Consider the following 23066-nt stretch of genomic DNA (forward strand, 5'->3'; position numbering starts at 1 on the left):
AGCTTTTGAGTTGAGTCCTAAAGCGGTGTTTATACTTCGAACGCGTTCTGTGCCCGCCACAGCCTTCTTGAGTATACGCCAGGGGCCACATCGGGACGGAAGTACCGAATTACGGTGTCAAACAACTGAGCCTACATATGCTTTCTTTCTCAGCCTATATCTCAGACTCCTCAAGGGACTCGTAGTCTACATTTCAGGGGTATCATACCCATGGTGTTTATTGATATCAGCTAACTAGCCACACAGAGCGCCATCAAGTCTGTGGCAGCAAAAAGGGGTGTGCCTCTGTGTTGAGCACATACTTATCAAGGCTGATAAGGTCAGGAGAGGAGAAGACGAGGTAGAAATATTTCAGCGTCTCGGCGATCCAAAAGCTCTGCCAGCGGTGTTAGTAGTCATCGTTGATACGACATCATAATCTAGATTGAGTAGATCTTTTGGGGACAGTAAGGAGAGGAACGTAGACAGGGCCGAGCTCACCTCCATGTAGTCATCCAGTGGCAAGTTCGGCTTGTCCTCGGTGACATCCAACACGGCCGCACTCCCCGTCTCCGTGGCCGTCCCGCGTGCCACGGCCTGGAACATATCCCAGGCAGCCTCCTGCCACTCCATGTCGCCCGTGATCCGCCACAAGTAAAACACGCTCTCGATGGCCTCCGGTCGCAGGATGTACCGCGGGTCCTTCGCGGTGGTAAAGCCCTTGGGCAGATGCGGACGATACTCGCGCCGCTTGCCGGCCTCCTGCACCCAGAGATCCTCATCCCACGCACACGGCCCCGCCCCGATGTGGTCATACCCGTTGTTACCCGCGCCGCTCGCATCGCCGCCGACACCACTGCCGCAGGGCACCATGTTGAGACGCTCCGGCATCATGCCTGTCGGGAACGCGCGGTAGGCGTAGACACAGCCGCGGGCGAGGCGAGCGCCAACGGCGACGTCCTGCTCGTTTTGGAAGAGCCGTCCGGCGAGGGCAAAGGTGCCGCCGATGAAGCAGGTCAGGTGCTCGGTCTCCGGGTCCAGACGGGAGTTACCGTCGGGGTCAAAGTTGAGGTTGCCGCTGATGAGGATGTCGGCTTCGGGGCTCGTGGAGTCGGGCACCATGGGCCGGAAGAAGAGGTTGCGCTTGGCAGCGTCCAGAAAACCCCGGGTGAGGGTGGCGATCTGGGCGTGGCCCCCGAGCAGGAGGGCATGCATCTTGGGGAAATACTCGTAGAGCGAGTCGGCACAGCCGCCGAGCGTGAAGGTGTTGCCTGCGGTCACGTCGAGATGCGCCATGGACACAAACATCGGAAACAGACCCGGCACGGCGGTCTGGTTCTGGCCGCGGTAAAACAGGTCCACAATGCCCGTAATGGCGTCATAGTACTTCGGGTCGCCCGTCATCTGGCTGAGGCGGGTGAGCTCGAGGGTCAACGTGCCGGGAGACGCCGAGACGACGTGGGGTTCCATCAGCAGGCCGGTCCCCTCTTTGGCGGCCTCGAAGTTGATGTTGTCGACGGGCATGCGGTCCATGGTGTTGAAGCCGCCATAGATCAAGTCGCCCAGCTCCACAGCCTTTTGCAGCAGCACCCCACGCCCGGAGAGGTCATAGGCGGCCATCAGCCCGCCGAGATAGCGGATGTTAGTCTCGAAAATGTTGACGAGCGGGGAAGTGGACGAGCCGAAGTCGATCTCGGCTACGGCGGCCACGGCCTCGTCAAACTCGTCACGCAAACCCATGATCCAGAGCGTGTCCAGTGAGTCAACCAAGGTGGCAGCCCAGCCCGAAAACTGCTGGGTGCCACCCTTGGACAGCGGGAGGAGGGCGTCCTGCATCCAGGCATACCGGCGGTAGCTATCCCAGCACTTCTTGGTCAGCCTCAGGACCGCGTCTCGCCTGGCCTCTCGTGTCGCGCGAGCGGCGGCGGATTCCTTCTTGAACTTGTGCTGGACCCGCGGGAGGTTCCCTTTCCCTTTCCGGGGGGGCTTAGGCAACTGAGCAAGGTTGGTGGGTGGTGGATGGCGGTACTCGATGTTCCCCCAGTCGACGCTGCTTTTGACCACTTTGATGGGATACCGTGGTGGGCCCGAGTTCATGTGCCGCTCAAGCAAAGTAGACTCGCTCGTGCCGCCAGACCGGCTGACGAGGTAGAAAATGGTGAGGCAAAGGGCGATGGCCACCAGAACATGCTTGCCCCGCGTGAGGCTCGCCAGGCGCGAGCGCGGTCGCCACTGGCGATGTGTCGGGGGGCGGAATTGTGGCATTGGCGTTCCGGGGACCACGCTGCACGGTTTCCAATGAAGGGGGAAGTGGCCCGCCCGTGAGAGTATTCAATGCGGACCGCCGGAAAAGAAGACACCGTGTGGTGTTGCAGTTACAACGACATGGAGACGATGGGCAATGTTACCATGCACCCAAAAAGCAGACACGGCATGTAATAAATAATGAGAGACAAGGTACGGAGTATTGATCAGATATTCAGTTAACAGCCGGTCCCCGCGTTGAGTGCGTGTCTCCCGGTGAGTCCGGTTCAAATGATCATCGCCATTCAAAAGTGAACAAGTCAGCGGATACCCACGGCGCATCCTTGGTGGTTTGCACTGGCTGTTGTTGAACAATCAAGAAAAGAAACGCAGATCAGGGGTTGCTTTTCCTTACTTTCTTGTGGGCTGCACTGTGCGTGACCAGCTGGGGGCACACTCCAAGGCTCAGTTTGCCGAGCCTGCTAGCCGCTGGACGGAAGGCGCGATGTCCATAAATACAGTGTCAATTTAACTAAATATTGACTGTACTGTGCCTCGATCTGCAAGCTGGCGAAACGAGCGTCCTCTTGGCGCGCGGGACACCCATCCCTAACCCTCACCTCGGGTACTCTTCGTTCGCTACGCGACAACAAAATATTTCTCTTCCTGGCTCCATCTCCCCGCTCCATTCTCAGTCTTTCTAACGTTACTTCTTGGTGAGAATAAAAATCTCGCCCTCGGCACTGTTGTCACTGCCCACAAACAGGCCGCGCCCCGCCGGGTCCCACGCCGCAGCCGTCAACCGGTGGCAGTTGCTCTGGGTCAAGCCGTTGGCGGTGCAGCTGCCCGGGTTTGGCGTGGTGAAGATGTCGGTGTAACCGGTCTGGCTATCGGCGGCCGCGACCGGGTCATAGCTACCGTCCTCGAGCTTCTGGAAGGGGATCTCGACCACCTTGAAGCCGGTTGCGGGCTGGCGGTCCCAGCTGCCGTGGAAGGCCACGTACATGTTGCTGGCGTCGGCGTTGAACGTGTTCCAAATGGGGGCTGTGTGTGTGTGTGTGTCAGTCTCAGTATTATTCTAGGCTTGTTACTCTCCTTGTAAATTCTTTTCATTTTCTTTTCTCTCTATCTTTTTTTCTCTTGGTTTGTCATGATATCGTTCTCCAGGAAACATACCGGAGTGTGCCTGAAACGATAGGCGCGGCGGGATGGCCTTGTTAGTGCCGCACGCAGCGTCGTCGTATGAACTGCTGGGCGAGAGCACAAAGCTGCTGCCCGTCTTGAGCCCGTTGAAGCTCGACGGGTCCCAAACCGCGAAGCAGGTCGGGTAACCGTACCAGGCATCGCGGACCGTCAGGGGGTCACCCACTGCAGAGGGTTAACTTTTTTTTTTACTCAACGAAAAAGGAAAATAACTCACATTTGTTGAGCTCCTCGGCAGGATTGTCGACGTGAATGTCCTTTTGCTGACCGTTCTCGGTCCGTTTAAAGTCCTAATTAATGAACACATTGTCAGACAAACCCCCACGAGTCAATGGACACACCTTCGGGAAGAACGTACATCACCACTGTTCTCAACGCCCCAGTACACGCCACTCGGGTCCGGCACAAAGCCGATGGTGTTGCGCAGACCGTAGCCAAAGACCTCACCATCGGTATTGTAGTTATACCCGCCCGACGGCACTTTGTCCATGTCAAAGATCTTGATGATGGCGCGGCCAGTCTCCTTCTGGGCAGCAGCCTGGTCAAGGTTGGCGTTGCTGCCGACCTGTACGAGCAGCAGATTCGGCTGCGACGGCACCACGCTGAGGGTGCGTGTTGAGTGGATGCCCGTGGAGATTCCCTTGATGACGGTCTGCTGGTTGGACAGCGTCCGCGCGGCCGAGTCGTAGGTCCAGCCGTACACGGCCGTCTCGCCGCTGGCGTACATGGCCGAGCCGTCCGGGGTCAAGGCCAGGCCATGGTTGAGCTGGTTAGCTGTGATCAGCATGTTGGTGCTGTTGACACAGCCGTCGGCCCCGAACGTGTGCACCGAGATGCCGCGTGTGGCCTGCGCCACCAGCATGTTGCCCGCCGGGTCCCAGACTATGGTGCGGACCTGCTTCAGCCCGCCCACCAGCTTCATGGCCGACCATCCCGACGATGCCGTGTACTGGAACCGGAAGCTGCCCGCGTCTGGGCACGATGCAGGGAGCGGAAGCTCCGGTACTTGGGCATGCGTGCCTATGTTTTAAGCCGTGCTGCGTGTCAAAACTTTGAGAACTTCACAAAGACAATTTCTCTCCTTTCGTAATGTAATAATTGTTATAAAAGTGTGTCAGACTCACTCGTCAAGAGCAGGGCCGCTGTGGCTGCGACGGTTTCGAAAAGGCGCATGATTGTTCCTGGGGCCCAACAGATCTAACGGGCAGCAGGCCGACGATCTTGACGGCTGATAAAACCAACAAGCAAAGATATGACGGGAATAGCGAGGCTTCTTCTTCACCCAGAAGCTGACTCGAGACAAGGAACCGAGCCCACTTGATTCCGTCCCGGGCGGGCCTCGTTTACTTTTCTATCCCGAGCTGCACCATCCAAGGGACGGGGCGGGCCATGTTTAGACAGGATCGCCTTTGTGCATGGACAGTCTTGTAGCCCATGCTAGTTAAAGGTCCGTAATAACCACAGCGAGAAACGTCGTCACAAGCTAGTATCCCAATTTCCATTGCGGCCGAATTCATGCTGTGATTTCCTCCGCACCATGGGCTTTGAGCGGGGGGCATTGGGTCGTCGAGAGCATCCGTGGCTCTCTAACCCTGTAGGACGGTGTTCTCGAGGGTGTTGGCCAACCAGCACACCGGAGTCAAAGGCCCCTAATATCGAAGTTGATAGCCTGTTGACCTATTCGGCAGATCAGTTCCGAAAAGCTTGTCGAGGATCACGGCAGTTCCCTCGCTCCTCGCGGCCCCGCCTCTCAGGCGCTGCGGGGAATTTGCAAAGAAAATCCCTATTGGAAGCCGGTTCCAGTTCGTCGCATATTAATTTATATTTCTCCGTCGTCCCTTGCGAATCCCTGTTTTTTGCCTATCCCGATGTGACCAGCCTGCAAAACACAAAACTTAGGAAAAGATAATATTTCATGCCGAAGCCTACCCGCAGGCATCGAGTTCTCTTGTACCCAATCGAAAGCATCTAATTGTGTTGGTAGGATCAACAGAGAGACAGCTCGTGAGTCGCCGGACCCGGGGGGAGGGGGGAAAAAAACGTCAAGCCTCGAACCCCTTGGTCCATTACCACTGTGGGCCAATTCTTGTCCTAGGACTACATAGGTACCTAGTATACGTGGAGGTATGGGTCGGCGGGTTCGCCTCTAAATCAAAGCCCGGGCCGCCGTGGTCTAACCTTGGCGGAGTCTCATGGGCACGACGGGCCCGTCGGATTGACCTCATCAGTCACCCGGCAATCTCGCCCAGTTGCACCGGCCTCGGTTTTTGCCAGCCGTGGCACAGTTATGGGGGAATTGGTCCAGGCAGGTAGTCCCGAGTAATACAAGGTTAGAGAATCACTCGGCAGACCTCAACATTAGTATCCGTCTCATCAACAGTACAATTACCACCGAGTCTGATGCGACACTATGAATCCAGAATTCAATATGCGTGGTTTCGTAATGCCTCCTAGGTCGTAGAAACTACAACTATGTGTAAAATGGGCTAGGGCTCCCGGGAAACGTACATACGTACCTACCTAGGGATGTATTACTGACTCCTCTGCACGTTGATGTTTAGTGCAGACCTCCTCCGCCTCCCATCGCCTGCTTGGCTAAGGTAGTACTTATTCATATTTGTAAGTAGCTATTCGTATTCTGGTAAGAATCACGCTCCTGGGGCCCTCCAAAACATATTTCAAAACAAAATCAGTTAATACACAACCTCAAAAGATTCTCTGCAAAGTTGTCAGCTCCGCTCTCTAATTACTCGCAGTCTTCTCTCTTAGCTCTCCGTCCAATAACCGACTACCGCGTCTTCTCAATCATAGCCGGCGCGTTTACACCACCGCCCACGGCCAACACACCCGCCTTGCACAGAATCTCAACTGTGCTGTCAACCACCTGGGGGTCCACACCCTGGGTGCGCTCGGGGAAGCGGACCGTCTTGAGCCACTCGCGCGCGTCTGCCTCCGAGTAGTCCAACTGGGTGCTGATGTATTGCACTGCCTCTTCGGTGTGCTCGTTGAAGTGCCGGATGCCCAGGTTGAGCTTGTCGAGCAGGTCATCGATACGAGAGGTGTCCTGCGGCGACTCAGCGGACAGGAGGCGGGTCGACGCGACGATCTTCCAGCTGCTCCAGGGGGTGTAGATCTCGCCGACCTTGCGGATCTCGCCGTTGTCGTAGTAGCGCTTGGACGTGAAGTGCTCCCACATAAAGAAGTCGGCCTCGCCCGAGTTGACGGCCCCGCGGAGCTTCTCAAAGGTGTTGAGCACCACCGTGTCTGAGTACGGTGATGCCTGCTCCTTGGCCGTGCCCACGGCCGCCGTCGGCACCAGCCACCCACGCTCGTCCGCCAGCACATACCCCATCACGTAGCTCCCGGAACCTATGCGCGACACGCCGATCTTTCCGCCCTGCAGCGAGTCAACCGACTGGATCTCGGGACGGTCCGCGCCCGTCGAGATGGCCCAGCCTATCAAGACGTCGTGTTAGCCGTTGTTCTTGTCTTTTTTTACTTTTCTCAGTTTCTCTTCTCTTCTTTTGGTCCTTTTTTCTCTCTTCATGCGATGGAATGTGATAGATGAAAGGGTGTTAAATCACTTACACAACGGTGTTTCAACATAGGTCCCGACGAGCCGGTATCCCCCATCCTCCTCGCCGGCCTCTTGCGCCTTGCCCAACCCGGCCACCCAGCCCTCCGTCAAGCCGATGCCCACGTCGATCTCCCCGGCCCGCAGCGCCGTAATCATATGGCCCGTTCCGGATGGGAACGGAACCAGTTCCGCATCGAGTCCGTAGTGCTTTTGCGCAAAGTGGATCGGCGTCGAGAAGTGCTCGGGTACGAAGCCGATTCTGAATCCCATTGTGGCTGGCTGGAGTGGGCTTTTCTTTTCCCTTTTTCTTTTCTTACTTTTTTCCTAATCAAAATCACCAAGAAATCTTGGCGTGTGCTTGTGAGGCGCTGGGGGAGACGGAAAGTGGATGCGCCGATGCCGGTTCAGCTTTGGTGGCGTCTTGTTCCAACCTGGGTTGTTGAGTCCAGGTTCGAGTTCTGAGAGGACAATGTCACTTTAATTTGGCCCAGGCTTTGGTGAGTGCCGGCTTATTGTCTGGTTTAAAGTCTCATTTGCTAGCGTAGTTGTACCTAAGCAATAGTGCACGGTTCCCCAATCCACAAGCAGAGTAAAAAAAAAATGTGTTGGTGGACGAGACAAGGGGAAATGACGCAACCTGGAACCTGCAATGCGGGGCACAGCAACGGCACTTTGCAACAGCGGTTCCCAAGAGTTTCAGGACCCCGCTATGCTTCTTTCTGCCGCCCGTCCAGTGTCCCTGAAGGCATGCCTCTGCAGAGATATTTTTCGAAGGTTTCAAGGCACGGGTTTGAGAGATGTTTGATCCGAACCGAACACGAGAGACGGCTCACTCCGAGCCTTCAAACCCAAAACCAGGTAATAACTCCCTACTTCAACAAGCCAACCAAGCGCTTGAACCTAAGCCCAGCTGTCATTATCCGAGTGTACTGTAATTACAGCAAATTACCCGAACGCAGGAAACGCCCAAATCACCTTGAACAAAGACAGCCCAGAGTCGAGCGTCCACACCTCTGAAAAGTCGGGACAGGGGTCCCGTTCAAATCAGACAGAAAAAAACACCAATGAGACTGCCCGGAACCCTGAAAAACTTTCCAACTCGGGAACCGACATCCACATCGTTCCTGGCCCCCCCCAAGCCCCTGCTGCATGAGGGCCAGGAGGTCCAGCCGACGGCACCTTGCGATAGTTCGATCGGTTCCTGATCCGAACGCGATTCACTCGTGCCTTCCGGCTCCTCAAGTGCAGGTGGCAGCCGGGTCCAGGCTTGGTTGCCTGGGTCTTCACTAATATTGTGTAGGTTTCTCCTAATAGGCGAGAAAGCCGTTGCAACGGCCAGGAACGGTGGGCTGAGCAACAACCAAAAACAAAGAATTGGAAAGGCGCCACGGCGGGCCGAAACTTATCACCAACCACCGAAACTCGCTCACCCCCTTGCTACCCTGCTCCTCGAAAAGAGGTTGACGGAGTCTCAAACCCCAGGTTGCCATTCTGGAAAGCGCTTGCAACATCTTGTGCAAGCCTGAGTTCTGCCGTGGGCGAAGAAAAATGTAAGCGGGAATATGAATCACACCGCGCCAGCGACGGACAATATCGAGCCCATCACTGTGTGCTTTTCCATGCTCTCCACCGTCTCCAGCCTCCAAGCATTGTTTTCCCGACAGCATCCCTTCAAAGTCGTGTCCCAAGACCCTTCAAAGTCCCGAGAGATTATTTGTTCAGAATCGTCCTCGGGCCCTACATTCAGCCCTGAGCAATCAACACCAAACCGTTCCATTGCATTGCATTTCACTGCACGTTGTTACATTCACAGCCCAGCTCGGGAGGGCAAGGCAACTTAGAGCCCCAATCGGAAAAGGCGAGCTTCGATGATCAACTGTGTTACTGTATACATGGCAGTGTATTATGGTTGTTGTTGATGCTGGACATCCGCCGAGATTCCCAACAAGCTAAAGCTTTTGCCTTAATGCCCGCTTCGTAGGTCACATGGTTGGAAATGGTACGTATCAAGAGTGTTACTCACCGGGCAAGTAAACATGGTCAGCGAGGACCTTTTCTTCCTTTTTTTCAAAAGAATTGCCACCAGCAACCTATCACAAAGCCCCTCTCAAGGCTCTCCATCGCTTGTTAAGTATTGTTTTTGTTTTCTTCTTTTTTTTTTCCTTTTTTTGATCAACGGGAATCACAAAGTACAGCCTTCGTGCGCAATTGGCAATCATCTCGTCGTCAATAGGAGCGCTTCACAAGTTGTGGACAGTGTGGTGGACGCCCCGAGTGCTAAAAATAGGAATACCAAGAGTGTAGTGAAGCTCGCTGGAGGGAGATAATTAGTGAGAGCCTGGTCTGTGGCGTCTCCCAAAATGTGGAGGGGCCTTGACTTCCGGCTTGGCTTCTGGAAAGTTTGGGAGCAGATCACCCTTTTTGGAGGCGGGAGATGCACGTTGTTGGGGTCTCGGGGGGTAGAAATTGGAACGGTGTCCCTGGCCGAGTCACTTTTCCATTTCAGCCGAGAGAGAAAAACACGAGAAACGGGATGGCTGCTACGCGATCTACCCCGGGGTCCCGTGAAAGAGAGACATTCCCCTGGATTCACTTACACGTGTACCGTGTCCCGTACCGTGGCGCCGTGACGGCCACGACTACCGAGTCCCCGGATCGGCCAAAATCCGGGGTGAAGACTCCGGAAAGAATTGAGATATAAATCCAGCACTCTTCCCCGATGACTATTATTTCTTGCTTCTTCAGAGTTCGACTACACCGAAACACCCATTGGCGCATCTCACGCAGTAAAGAAACCACAAGAACACTCAAACCCCCATCGTTTGTCCCCCGATATCCAAATTCCCCAAACAACATCGTCGTCAAAAACATCATCATCACCATCATGCGCTCCTTCGCAGTCACCGTCCTCACCCTCCTAGGCGCGGCCAGCCTTGCCACCGCCGCCGCCGTGTCACCTCTCTCGGCCCGCCAGGAAGGGTCCCGGCCCTGCGGCTTCAAGATCGCCCCCTGCGACGCTGGCCAGGTCTGCGAGCAGGTCGACCCGGAGTGCGCCCGCGGCGATACCTGCGAGGGTATCTGCGTCGCCGCGCCCTCCTGCGGCGGCATTACGGCGACCGTCTGCGAGAACAAGGAGCACGTGTGCGTCGACGACCCGTCGGATGACTGCGACCCGGCCAACGGCGGCGCCGACTGCAGCGGCATCTGCGTCAAGCCCGTCACGTGCGGTGGTTTTGCTGCTCTCGAGTGCCCTTTCGCCGGCCAGAAGTGTGTCGACGACCCGACTGACATCTGCACGGCTGACTGTGCCGGTATCTGCGTCTAAGCTTGTTTTCGACACCGGGGAACTGGCGGGGGGCATCGGAAAAGGGGGTTATGGAGCCGAGGTCTTATGGAAAAGGGTGGTAGGGCTGCAAAAAAGCATGTATCATATTCTGTTTGTACGCAACTAAGTGTATGGAATATGGCAAAGAAGACGAAAAGGAAAAATACACGTTGATGTTGTGGATTCCTAGTCCGCAATGGTGCCAACGGCATTTCGTCCTGATCAGGCGCATTTTGGCCACTCGGACGGATTCCAAGACTCACAGCAATAAACCACAGTACAGTTATTAATTAGTCAAAATCGCATCTACCTATAGAGTCTGGGTGGATTTCACACCTAGCTCTGTCAGCAAGTCTGCTTCGTCGATGAAAACCTCAACCCACACTAATTTCACCCCAAGATCCCACCTCCAACAGCTCTAGATGTCGCGAAAAGGAGACTTTCAATCCTTTTCTCGGACCCCTCGCATTCATCTACAAAGCAAGCGAGGTAGGACATACCAAGGTTAGTTTCTCGAGCACAGTAGGTTACCAACGGACCCAAAACAGGGCAAATTAATTAATTCTTGAAACAGAAGTGTCCTATCGCTGCCGACTCCGGTAAGTCGTAATATATTGGCCCCCCACATTACCCGTTTACCGTTCCATTTTTGTTCCTTTTCTGAGAGCACGACCACCCATCGTGACGATTGATGAACCAAGAGGTCGAACGTCAACCGGGTAATTACTGTGGCGCCAGCAAAAAAATAAAAAGTAAGGCTGTCGTTATTAATAGCATGTAGAGCTCCTGAACCAACATCCCAGACCACCAACAACCTCATCACACGGCCGCCAACCCTTACACCGTGTAACGGAAAAAGGTTGCGTCGTCGCCCTTCTCACGCTCCGTCGCCCTCTCTTCCTCCGTGTACTCGCTCGGGGGCTTGTACTCGCGGTTACGGCGGGCGTTTTCCCGGCGTAGATACACCGTCATCCACACCGAGAGAATCAAAGCCATGACCTGACAGCCGAGCAAAGTGCCGAAGCCGGGCATGTATCGCGGCTTGTCCTTGGCGAGGAATAGGTAGGCCGAGACGGTGCCACCAAGGTTTCCGAAACCAACGTGCATGGCGATCCCGACGCCGCGTTTGAGTGAGCCGCCAATGTTGTTGCCGTTCCATGCCACACCCATGGGGACGTTAGGGTAAATACCCGTAGCCAGGAAGAAGCAACCCGTGTACCGGACCGCGCTGGATGAGCTAGCCATAAGCATGATAAGGCCAATTATTCTAGAATGCACACGGTTAGTTTTCGCTCAAACATGGTAGGCTCTTTATGTATGGAAGCCACCTACGCAACCACCATGAACCCAATCATGAAAATGCCACGCTGACCCATCTTATCAGCACACCAGCCCGCGCTTACGCAAAACACGCAGGCCACGACATAAGGAGGGACGGTCAACAGTTGGGCCATCTCACGGCTGTTGGCCGTGCCAAGATCGTTGATGATGGTCGGCAGGAAGAGCGAGTACGAGTATAAGCCGGTGTACACGCCGATGGTGATGAACATGTGAACCCAAATCTTCCAGTCGCGCAGGGCATCCCACAGATATCTGAGGTCAAACTCGTCCGCCAACGAGGAGCGGTCACGCCTCAGACGTGCCTGCACTTCGGCACGCTCCTCTGGGGTCAGGAACTTAGCTGTTGCCGGATAGTCTTGCATCACCTTGAAGGCAACAATGGCTGGACAGTAACAAAGACTCGAGGTTAATTCCCTGGCTGCGCATAATCGAAGAAGAATGTAACTCGGCACTACTAACCAATGATAAAGGTCAAGAGACCCTCAAGGATAAAGATCCATTGCCAGCCGTTAAGGCCCCCCAGCCCCCTCATCTTTATAATCCCAAAGGCAAGGAGCCCGCCAAAAGCACCAGCCGCAGTAGCAGCCGAGAAAAAGATAGCCATACGCAGGCCACACTCATGACGACGGTACCACATTGTAATGCTACCAAAGACGCGTTAGCCCATCTCCCTTTTTCCTCTTTCCGACCGAAAACTTATTTACTCGGTCAGTAAGGGCCGTCAACTCACTAATATGTGATACCCGGGAAAAGACCGCCCTCGGCAAGACCCAGCGCAGACCGGCACGCCATCAGGCCCGGGTAGTTGTGCACAATTCCCATCAGTGTGGTGCACACGGCCCAGGCGACCATGATACTGGGGATCCAAACCGACGGCCGGAACCTCTTCATGGCCATATTGGACGGAATCTCGGCGGCAACATAAAACGGGAAGAAGATGGCCAGGGCATCGTTATATTGGAGTCCCGTCTTGTCGATACCCACATCGTCCTCAAGAGAATCCAAGCGGGCATTGCCAATGTTGGTGCGATCCAAAAATGAGAGGAGATAGAGTAAAGCAAGAAATGGGATAAGTGTCAGGTCGACCTTGCGGATGAGCTTGCGGGTGGCAGCTATGTCCCACCCGGCGCTTTCAATGCTCCCGGGGCCCGCGTCCGTGGCCACATCGAGGCCGCTTGCGTGGGACATGGAGGGCGCGCCGGCCGTTTTTTCGCCGGTGACGCTATCCGATTCCGTAGTTAAGGCATCGGGGGCCAATGCTTCGGCGGGGAGCTTGCCCATGGTGACTCGCTGGCTGGAGCCGACAACAACAAAGGCGTTCAAAGTTACCCGGGGAAGGCAGCACTTAGGAGGGTTCTTTCCTACTAAGTAGTCTTGTCGTCGAGTTTGTTATGTCTCTTGGTAGCACCGCCAAGAATTATCCGAAAAAGAAACAAAAAACACCACGTTTTCGTTCAAGGAAGGGAAGGAGCATGAACCGGAGGAGGGATGGATGGGGGAACCATCTGGAAGCAACGACAAATGTTCGTCCATGTGGCACAACAGGCCGTTGTGTGGGGTGGGAAGATCGCTATCTTATACATGACGGCGGCGCCTTCCTTCACCCTAAGATCAACGCCAAGCGTGAGACATACCGGGAGGAAGCCACAGCCCACGAAGCACTCTCGGCCGATTGAACGACGCCATGTCTTAGCACCCCAGATTTTTCATCTTGGCCAAGAAAGGGGGGGCTCATTTCTCCTCTTCCAAGCATTTTCCCCGCTTCCCCTACCTGTTTGTCGTGTCGGGCTTGGGTACGAAAAGAGAAAGTCATGACTTGGCCGTTTTGGCGACATCAACAACTCGAAAAGCCCAGTCAAGGGGCCACAAATCGCCCGTCCTAGTCCCGGCCTGTACCACCCGAAGTGAAACGGAAATGCGGCCAAGGAGCAAAAATATGTGTGTTACCTTGTGTTTCTTGTGGCATCGACCCCGATGAAGTTAGGAAGTCCGCATCAACGGTCAGCACCGGATTCCTCCACTGGGAATCCTGCTCACATCATTCCCTAATAAGTGGTGCTACAAAGCTATCAGACGGCAGATAATTAATGCTCCAAGCCCCCGGTGAGCACGCCGCCGTCGGGAAATAACTGGCACAGATCCATGGTCCAGTCAATCCACTAGTGCCGGCCAAGATGCTTGGGTCACTTGGCAGCTTCGGTCTTTGCTTCGAGATTCGAGACTGCGAGTGCTGCGGTTTGGATTGTTGTGTTTGGTCGCGTGAGCTCAGGTTTCCGCAATCCCATCGGCAAACAAGACGAGGATTTTAGGCCCAGAGGAGGATATTCGCTCATCGGACTGACTTTCAACATTGGCACGCCTTATACGTCGGTGGATTAACCCTACCTGAGGCAAGCGATCTCCGGGCTCCCTGGCAATACTTTACGATAACTGACTCCGTCCATGGGTAACGCATAGTCATCCCCTACGATGCGTGGTGATCGGGTGTGACAAGGAGACGAACCCTACGAAGCATTGCGGTAGGGCTCGAGGCCTTTCGCTGGCCAACCCAAAATATGTATTTACCCGAGTCGCATGAAATCATGCAGCACCCGCGACGGCCGCCTTGAACACCTTGCCCTCGGACAGGACCACGCCCACGAAGAACCAACATAATTATGGTTAAGCAGCTTCCAGGTGTTCTTTGTCAATAAATTATTCGATCCCAAGGGGTCGCAAGGAGTCAGGCACCATTTAAAGCGCGGCAACGTCCATTGCAGTCGCTTTTCGTCGGCTATGAATGTGAGTAGCGCACTACGGGCAGTACGGCCTTGGAATCTATCCCAGTTGTCGAAAGGAAGCCCACTACGTAAAGTGGGACTAGGAGTAAACGCCATTAATTATACGAGGTTCAACTACACTCCGATGAACTGTAATTGATATGTGAATCGTTCTAAGTATCTCCGCGCCCCTATTAACCCACGTGGCATCTTGCCGAGTATCCAGCTTTTCGCTCTTGAGCCCCGTTCAACCGCGAGTGTATGATTCATCATGACCATGGGCTGGACTACGTTTTTGAGACACTCACAAATACCGGGTCCATTCTACGTACTATCTTGCCCGTGTTTGAGCTTTATTTGGGTTCAGTTTAGAGGTAAGGTTAGTAGCATGTTGTGTTCTGAGTATGTCTATTCCCGTGCCAACAGAAGATATATATTGGCCGTTTTAGTTCTAACGTTTCCACAGAGAATAAATCCATTGCGCCTCTTGAGCGGCGAATTCTTCCGGGAAACGGACTGGCGCGATCTCGTTGCCCCAAATGTCGAAGCAGGGCGTGTCCCATGCGATGAATTCGACATCCGGCAGGACGTTGCCCCAGACTTGTTCGACGACGAAGAATTTGATCGGGATGACGGGGGCGCCGTCGCGGGTGAGGAGTCGTGGTTAACTGTGCTTTATTATATACCGAAACCCTACCCGTAGCTCGGTTTGTTAATCGAATGTTCTTCACTCCCTTTATCATGCTTAACATTCATCATCGACAAGAGAGGCTAGGCCTAGTGTCTTCCCAACCCGAATACCGGAAGCTCACACAATCATTGATGAAAATGGAAACCTCTCTGGCGAGGGGAGGTAACCGCGACATAAATTGGCACCCAAAATGAAGGCAACTAACCCCCTATGATCAGAGAAATGCGACTGGCAATTGACCACAAGTCCAACCGAATACCTGACTCCCAGATAATTTCGGCATGAAATTCAGATCCGACAATACACTCTGCCATTAGGTACCTCCGACGAAGCGCGGGATGGAACAGGTTCGAGTTCATCTTGATTCTCGATGAGATATCACCACTGGGAACTGGTGATACGGGAATAATGCTGTTGCATATAAGTTCGGTTCCTCCGTAGGTAGGTTTGGTGAACCCCTCGACCTTCGGGGTGTCTAAATGTTGAATAAAGCCCCGCAACAGGGTTACATACGTCAATATTGATAAATATTGATACGCACTTAAGTTGTACGCATCGCCACCGCAAAGCTTGCAGCCTGGGTTGTAGCCGTCCAGGAGATGGTCGGGCTTATCATCGTATGACAAGTTCGGATAACAAAACCGCGAATAGTGCGGTGAAAGAACTGGACGTAGGCCTGTAAAATATCTCCTGTTAGAGTAATAAACTCCAAAAATGTCCAAGGTCTAATTATCAGGCTAAGGGACGCCCGCCCTCGCTACCAATGTTTGTCGCAACTCCATTGCTACAAAATGTAGATTTGATGCCCGCACCTCAACTGGAATACTCCAAGTATCATTCCTTGCCGACCCAGCTAATTAAAATACCACTACTACCCCTTCTAATCCTTCGACCGAGTCCCGATCGTTAGCAGCTCAAGCAAGTTAGACATCAAAACGATCGGTACTAAGTCTTACAATAACTAATTATTAGATCGACCATGAGGCCACGTATTGTTTTGCCCGGGTTTGGACTAGTCAGGAGGGAGTTATGGTTTCACTCGGCAATTGAGCCAGACCTACACACCCAGTGTACAGGATTTCGTTGTTTGACTATTAATTATAAACATGTTCCAATCGCTAACCCAGTGTGCTGAGTTTATGGCACACAGTATCAGATTTACTTCGCTAAGGGTTTTATTGTGCCTCTCTATTACCAGGATCCGGCCCAACTGGCAGTGTCTCCGTCGAACCGCCGGTCGCCGGCAGCTACTTTGGCTCCTCTTGGGAAACGAGCCTGCTTCTCGACCCATCTTTTGTGAATGAACTCAAAACCGTTGTCAAGGTTTCGATAGTCGCAGTCACAGCTGAAGCCAACACATAAAGTTGGTACCAAGTAAACCTCATTGCGCCCAGGCTCTAGCCAAGTTTGGGCTTACTCACAGGCATGCGGCCCAAGGAACGACTTTTTCGGGCATCCCGATCTCACCTTTACATAGCAACACAGGAGGCAGGCAGTTGCATCCTTTAGACTTCTACCACCCATGACACCACAGGAGGCTGCGTCGACAAACCCCGATCCAAGCCCTCGTGAAGTAAGCAATAGCACATCGCGCTGACAGGCGCGCCGCCTCCGCAGCGTGGCCCCCTCGAGCGTAAGATCTGGGCATGATCCAAAGGTACAGTACAGTCCATGTCCCTAGCGATCCGAGGGGAAAACAATCCGTCTGCATTCGAGAAGATGAGAAGGTAAATACTGTGGGATGGGTTTGGTTCCAATTGTTAGATATTCTGGGTTGGAGACACCCTCCGAGACAGCCCGCGAATCACGCTCCTCAGTCTTGATGAGTCGGCCCTGCAAAGCACGAATCGGGGGCTTTCCCTCCCGAGACCACTGGTCGCTGTTCCTTCTCGGTTTCGCACCCCGCTCTGTGCTCCGCAGAAGTCCGAGCTCTGCCGTCGCACCGGCCGACATCACTGTGCAGAGGGACGTCGCATCCACCGACCTTCGCGAAGGAGCGAAGGAACTTTGGCGGGCTGGGCAAATTTGGGCGAATCAGGTGAATCAGGCGAACCAGGACGGTTCATCTGACGTGCTGCTTCTCCAAAGGCTTGCTTGCGGAGGATGGGGCACCGGGTTCCTGGTGGGAATTTTGTGGAAGTGGGGATAACGTTAGCCAGCAGGCGGGAAGCCTGTGTTCCGAGCGTTGTTTCGTCTCGGTTCGCAGCAGCCCTTGCCTAATACGGACACGGGCTTAACCCCCCAAGGACTAGCGCCGCTGACATCAAGATCCCCTTCCTGAATCGCGCGCGGCGCTGGGGAATTTTATCGCCAATTCGCCACAGAACGCAGGCCGTTCCAAATGATACACTACACTCCAGCGCGGCCTTTTGGGAGCGTGCTGTTGTAAGTGGGGTCTTCGGGTTCGGGAAGGAAGGAGAGACCTCGCAACGATGGCAACCCTTCAAAGGCCATTTCCTTTGCTCCTCCCAGGGCTCGTTGAGGGGGTCTCTCTTTGTTCTTTTTCCTCTTAATTTTCGACATATCATGGTCGAACAGCATTAGCGCCGGGGCTACGCTTGAACACCACACACCGCGACGAGACGACGCCTGACATAAACCGCCCACGTTGACCGTGTTAACCACATCGACCACGACGGGAAACTACCTAAGGGATTTCAAGGGTGGGAACCAAATCTATACGTGGCGTGGGACGAGGAGCCGAGGTTGACGGATAGGAACCTCTATCAACAATGATTGAGCAACTTCTCCGGCCGGCCGTGCTGGTGCCGGTTGTGGCCTTCGTCGGGTTTGTCATCCACCAGCTCTTCTTCGCCGGGCCGAAGCTCCCGAAGCTCCCTATTCTCGGTGCCAAACACGGAGACTGGTTCCCCTTTTACCAGGCGACATGGAGGAATACGCTCAACTTCAAAGCCGCCGTACTGGAGGCCGATACCAAATACCGGGACCAGGCCGTTCTGATGCCCGTAGTTATGGCTTCCAACATGGTCTTGCTGCCCCGCTCCGAGACCCAGTTTGTCACCGACCAGCCCGATAGCGTCCTCGACATGCACACACAGGCCATCGACTCTCTGCAAATCGACTACACCACGACCGACCCATCCCTTGTCCACAACCCAGTACACCACAAGCTCATCACTACCACCCTAACCAACCAGATCGGCAACCTCGTCCCAGATGTCGCCGAGGAGACCGCGTGGGGCTTTGATCGACACTGGGGCAGCTCCACCGAGTATCACGAGGTGTGTGTCTACGACACCATGCGCCGGATTGTTGGCTCTGTCACAAACCGCGTCTTCGTCGGCAATCCCAAGTGCCGCGACCCGGCCCTGCTCACCGAAGGTATGGGCTATGCTCAGGACGTACCCCTAACCTCGACGCTGCTCCGCATGGTGTGGAAGCCTCTGCGCCCCCTCGTCGCCTTCTTCGCTACGCTACCTATCCACCTCCGCACCCGCCGCTTCGAGAAGATCCTCGCACCGGAGATCGAGAAGCGGTTGGCTGACTATGACGCCCGCCAACGCGACCCCGAGAAGAAGTCGAACGGTCCTGAGCCTAACGATTTCCTTCAGTGGTCCATCAAACAGGCTAAGGACAGCGGCGACCCGTACATGTGGAAGACGGCCACGCTGGCTGGGCGCATCCTGCTGCTCAACTTCGCCGCCATCCATACGTCCTCCTTCACCATCACCAGCGCCATCCTTGAGCTGGCCGCGACTAAGCAAGAGTACATCGACGAGCTCCGAACTGAGATTGAGGATGTGCTTGCCGAACACGGCGGCGAGTGGAACAAGCGGGCCTTGGCTAAGATGCAGAAACTCGATAGCGTCATGCGCGAGTCGGCACGGTTAAACTCGTTCGTCACCATCGGTCTAAGCCGCGCGGTGGTGGCCAAGGAGGGCATAACCACGCCTTCCGGCATCCGCATCCCCCGTGGCGTCACCGTCAACGTTCCGAGCTACCCGGTCTTCCAGGACAACCAGATCTACCCGGACGCCGAGCAGTTCAAGCCTTTCCGCTTCGCCGAGCAGCGTAGCGACGAAAGCGTCGAATACGTGAAGCGCGCCGCCAAGGCCTTTGCCACCACCAGCACTGACTACCTCGCCTTTGGTCACGGCCGCAACGCCTGCCCGGGTCGTTTCTTTGCCGCCAACGAGCTCAAGCTCATGCTAGCGCACCTCGTCCTCCATTACGACATTCGGCTTGGCGGGGACAGGCCGCGTAACTCGTGGTTCGGCCTAAACAGAATACCGCCTCTTGAAGCTACCATCCAGATCAAGAAGAGGACCGTGAAGGCGTGAGCGTTTGGGGGGGATTGGCCCCACTGAGATGAACTTGAGCGGAAGAACATCGAGAGCCGGGAGGCAAGATGTTCCACCGAGATGACTGGGCACGAATGGAGCAGAACGGCATTGGCATGATGTATTTAATGATACCTTCTCTTCAATTTGTTTTGGATAGAACCGGTCGGAGGGCGGCACTTTTTGGACCAATAATTTGGAACTGTTTTCACTTGAACTTAGTCTCGTCAAAAATACCGCTCAGATGGCGTTAAGTACCTTTGGTAGGTAGTTAAGTGTCAAGTTCACGACATGTGACCTGCCTTGCATTCATGGTTTCAGGGGCCAGGTCCCAACCTGCATGTCTGAGATTCCAGCCGATGGGCTGTTGCAAACCACTCAGCCACTAACTTACACATCCAACGCCGATTGCGCCAATTGAAGGTGTTTGTCAATCCCAGCATCGGGTGTCGAGCACAGGAAAAGTTGCATCAAGGTAATAAACAAATGTATAATTAGCCCGTTTTGTTGAACAGCTCACCGAAGACACCAGATCACAGAAGACACCAACGCCTTGCGGCGGCTTACTGCGTTACAGTAGTACTCTCGACGAAACCCAGCTCTGAAGAAAATGAACGTCCTTCCGACTCGGGCCGAGGCCAAGTCGTCTTGAACCGTCAACTTGTCGAAATACCGAGCCGCCATCGGCTGCTATCGGAGTTGTCTGCGCGTCGTTTCTGGATCGTTGAGGCAAATACACCGATCAAGGTTGCGAACCCAGCGTCCCGGTTTGCCCCGGCGGGCAACACAGCGGCGTGGATGCACCTCCGAGACCCACACGCAAAAACGCCGCCAAGTTCTGTTACTGCGTGCTATGTTTTTGTATGCTCCCTACGCTCGAAATTGCTGCTCATGATTTTGCGATAGTTACTTCGTCCAGTAAACCGGCTCGCGACGGAGCAGAAGGTCATCAAAGATGAAATAACAAAGAGGGTGCCGTTTTATCGCAACAGTGGAGCTGATAACCCTTACACTAGTTAAGTGACTAACGTTTAATAACGTTATATGACGCGCCAGCGTGTCTCGGACCAAAGTTGAGGTGGGATATTTTTGCTCCACCCCACGCGCCCAACCAGCGGACCCCCGCGACACCAGGATGGGAGCTGTGGTCTGTGGAGCTGTATCTTGACGACCCCGCATCACTTATCCCACCATGCCCACGACCTGACTGTTGCCCACCCCTCCAATTCCTCAGCCCCTCCAAGGGAAATCAGAGCTGCGTCATACAAATCCCGCAACCGGGCCACGGCGGATCGTTTGTGCGAGACAAAAAAAGCCGTGTTTTCCCTTCTGGTTTTTGGCCGAAGTGTAACTAGTGAAAAAGCTTCCCACTCAGCCTATCCTCTTCCCTCCCTGTTTAAATCCCCCCCCAACGACGACCCGCCCCGCCATTACAACCCGCGCAAATAGGCATAAGCCCAACGTCCATTGAACCAACAACAGATCTTTCAAGATGGGTCTCCTTGACGTATGCACAGCCCAACCGCCGCTCGCCCAATGTGAATTTTACATCATTTGACTAACCAACCGGCTGGACTTGGTGCAGGAAGTCAAACTACCCGTCGGTGTCATCTATGGTGCGAATTTGCTCGGCCGCCGAGATCGGAGAAATTGGAATTGACCGTAGAATAGGCGACGATGTGTTGAAGCTCTTTACCTACGCCCGCGAGAAGGGATTCGCCATCCCGGCCGTCAACGTCACTTCTTCCAGCACCGTCGTCGGTGCTCTCGAAGCCGCCCGCGATGCCAAGGCTCCCATCATGTACGCATCTTTCCCAAACTCCTCCGACCCGTACCGGATGTCCGAACAAGCTGTTGACTCTTATGGCGGGACTTAGTTTGCAGACCAGCCAAGGCGGCGCCGCCTACTTCGCCGGCAAGGGCATCAAGAACAGCGCCGACAAGCAGGAGGCTTCTGTCGGCGGTGCCATCGCCGCTGCCCACTACATCCGTGCCGTCGCTCCTCTCTACGGCATTCCCGTCGTCCGTGCGTGAAATCGCCCTCCTCGCGGTTGTCTTTGCCCTCGGCTAGTTCTAACGCGCTGCACACATTAGTCCACACCGACCACTGCGCCAAGAAGCTCCTCCCTTGGCTCGATGGCATGATCGACGAGGACGAGAAGTTCTTCAAGCAGAACGGCGTCCCCCTGTTCTCTTCCCACATGATTGACCTGGTACGCTTTCTCTGTGACACACACATATCTTATTTTACCCCTGCGCCATCAATGACATACTAACCATAACAGTCCGGTACGTGATTCCGAGAATTCCGAGATCTACGAGCCGATCGCCTTCTCCCGGTAACCGCCCGTCGGTCTGTCCATTCGTCGCTAACATCACGATATAGAGGAACCTGTCCAGGAAAACATCGATACCTGCGTCTCCTATCTCAAGCGCATGGCTCCCATGAAGCAGTGGCTAGAGATGGAAATCGGCATCACCGTAGGTGGAGCAGATTGCCTCTGTTTTGCACGCCTCAATGGTCGCTAATAAATCTAATAGGGTGGTGAGGAAGACGGTGTTGACAACAGCGGCGTAAGTTGCAGCAGATGGACGTGATGGGGCTTGGTTGCGATCTCATACTCATACTTCATGTCAGGTCGACAATGCCTCGCTCTACACCCAGTAAGTAGCAGCCGCCCAGGTTCATACGAAGTATGGTGCAAGAGCCCTAAACTAACAATTCAAACCAGGCCTGAGGATATCTGGCAAATGTGCGTCGCTTCGCCTTTCCCTGCCCCCTAACACTAGCATTTACTGACCTATCCCACAGCGAACAAGCTTTCCGCCCGATCTCCAAGTACTTCTCGATTGCTGCAGGTTTCGGGTGAGTCCCATCCAGATTTTCCACCACAAGGTTCGCCGCCTGTATCCCTCACGACTGACTGCCTGGCAGCAACGTCCACGGTGTCTACGCCCCCGGTAACGTCCGTCTGCACCCCGAGCTTCTCGGCAAGCACCAGGAGTATGTCTCGAAGCAGCTAGGCGGCACCGACAAGAAGCCAGGTTAGCCTATTCCTACCCACCGCTAACGGGGTGTATGTGGTGACTGACATCCACCGTCCAGTCTTCTTTGTCTTCCACGGCGGTTCCGGTTCCAGCAAGCAGGAGTACCTTGACGCCATTGGTGTAAGTGTCATTATACCATGAAAGCTAAGGGTATAATATTTCCCGGTCCTAACCTTCCTGTTAGCACGGTGTTATCAAGGTCAACGTCGACACTGACCTGCAGTGGGCGTATCTGACCGGTATCCGGTGAGTACTCACTTCAACCCCTGCACGAGGCAATCTCCATGTGTGCTGACAACAGACTAGTGACTACGTTACCAAGAACATTGACTACCTCAGGACCCAGGTCGGCAACCCCGAGGGTGCCGATAAGCCCAACAAGAAGAAGTACGACCCGAGAGTACGTATCTGCCTCGTGCCCTCATCGTGATCCGCTTAATTCGATGGCTCTCTAACACGTCTGTAGGTCTGGGTTCGTGAGGGTGAGAAGACCATGTCGGCTCGTGTCAACGAATGCCTCCAGGACTTCAAGACTGCCGGCACAGTCTAAAACCGAGATCTTGTTCACGGGAGAGCTATCCCAGGCAGAATGTGGGCG

At 54.5% G+C, this 23066-nt stretch overlaps 7 protein-coding genes across 7 annotated transcripts; 3 read left to right on the forward strand and 4 right to left on the reverse strand.

Annotated features, from left to right (window-relative positions):
• Window positions 1–253: 253 nt before the first annotated feature.
• Window positions 254–2244, reverse strand: C8A04DRAFT_15780 (glycoside hydrolase; the record flags this gene model as incomplete). The annotated part of the gene is made up of 3 exons (XM_062778617.1): window positions 254–376; window positions 481–720; window positions 850–2244. 3 exons carry the CDS (start codon window positions 2242–2244, stop codon window positions 254–256), a joined length of 1758 nt encoding a protein of 585 aa, XP_062632902.1.
• A 685-nt stretch (window positions 2245–2929) lies between these two features.
• On the reverse strand, window positions 2930–4599 carry C8A04DRAFT_40652 (uncharacterized protein; the record flags this gene model as incomplete). The annotated part of the gene is made up of 5 exons (XM_062785019.1): window positions 2930–3267; window positions 3400–3591; window positions 3644–3716; window positions 3785–4446; window positions 4551–4599. 5 exons carry the CDS (start codon window positions 4597–4599, stop codon window positions 2930–2932), a joined length of 1314 nt encoding a protein of 437 aa, XP_062632903.1.
• A 1615-nt stretch (window positions 4600–6214) lies between these two features.
• C8A04DRAFT_40653 (uncharacterized protein) lies at window positions 6215–7273 on the reverse strand (the record flags this gene model as incomplete). Its single annotated transcript, XM_062785020.1, has 2 exons — window positions 6215–6882; window positions 7015–7273. 2 exons carry the CDS (start codon window positions 7271–7273, stop codon window positions 6215–6217), a joined length of 927 nt encoding a protein of 308 aa, XP_062632904.1.
• A 2614-nt stretch (window positions 7274–9887) lies between these two features.
• On the forward strand, window positions 9888–10328 carry C8A04DRAFT_15769 (uncharacterized protein; the record flags this gene model as incomplete). Its single annotated transcript, XM_062778613.1, has 1 exon — window positions 9888–10328. The coding sequence occupies one exon, from the start codon at window positions 9888–9890 to the stop codon at window positions 10326–10328; it is 441 nt and encodes a 146-aa protein (XP_062632905.1).
• Window positions 10329–11165: 837 nt separating this feature from the next.
• Window positions 11166–12950, reverse strand: C8A04DRAFT_40654 (major facilitator superfamily domain-containing protein; the record flags this gene model as incomplete). Its single annotated transcript, XM_062785021.1, has 4 exons — window positions 11166–11595; window positions 11661–12051; window positions 12129–12313; window positions 12400–12950. The coding sequence occupies 4 exons, from the start codon at window positions 12948–12950 to the stop codon at window positions 11166–11168; spliced, it is 1557 nt and encodes a 518-aa protein (XP_062632906.1).
• A 4901-nt stretch (window positions 12951–17851) lies between these two features.
• C8A04DRAFT_32983 (cytochrome P450) lies at window positions 17852–19420 on the forward strand (the record flags this gene model as incomplete). Its single annotated transcript, XM_062782280.1, has 1 exon — window positions 17852–19420. The coding sequence occupies one exon, from the start codon at window positions 17852–17854 to the stop codon at window positions 19418–19420; it is 1569 nt and encodes a 522-aa protein (XP_062632907.1).
• A 1492-nt stretch (window positions 19421–20912) lies between these two features.
• C8A04DRAFT_40656 (uncharacterized protein) lies at window positions 20913–23018 on the forward strand (the record flags this gene model as incomplete). The annotated part of the gene is made up of 15 exons (XM_062785022.1): window positions 20913–20927; window positions 21006–21036; window positions 21092–21221; window positions 21298–21446; window positions 21515–21633; window positions 21809–21901; window positions 21962–21994; window positions 22059–22084; window positions 22153–22173; window positions 22233–22286; window positions 22356–22465; window positions 22527–22588; window positions 22653–22714; window positions 22775–22868; window positions 22935–23018. 15 exons carry the CDS (start codon window positions 20913–20915, stop codon window positions 23016–23018), a joined length of 1083 nt encoding a protein of 360 aa, XP_062632908.1.
• Window positions 23019–23066: the final 48 nt, after the last annotated feature.

The sequence above is a fragment of the Dichotomopilus funicola genome (assembly GCF_033296635.1).
Source record: "Dichotomopilus funicola strain CBS 141.50 unplaced genomic scaffold C8A04scaffold_106, whole genome shotgun sequence".
NCBI classification, from domain to species: domain Eukaryota; kingdom Fungi; phylum Ascomycota; class Sordariomycetes; order Sordariales; family Chaetomiaceae; genus Dichotomopilus; species Dichotomopilus funicola.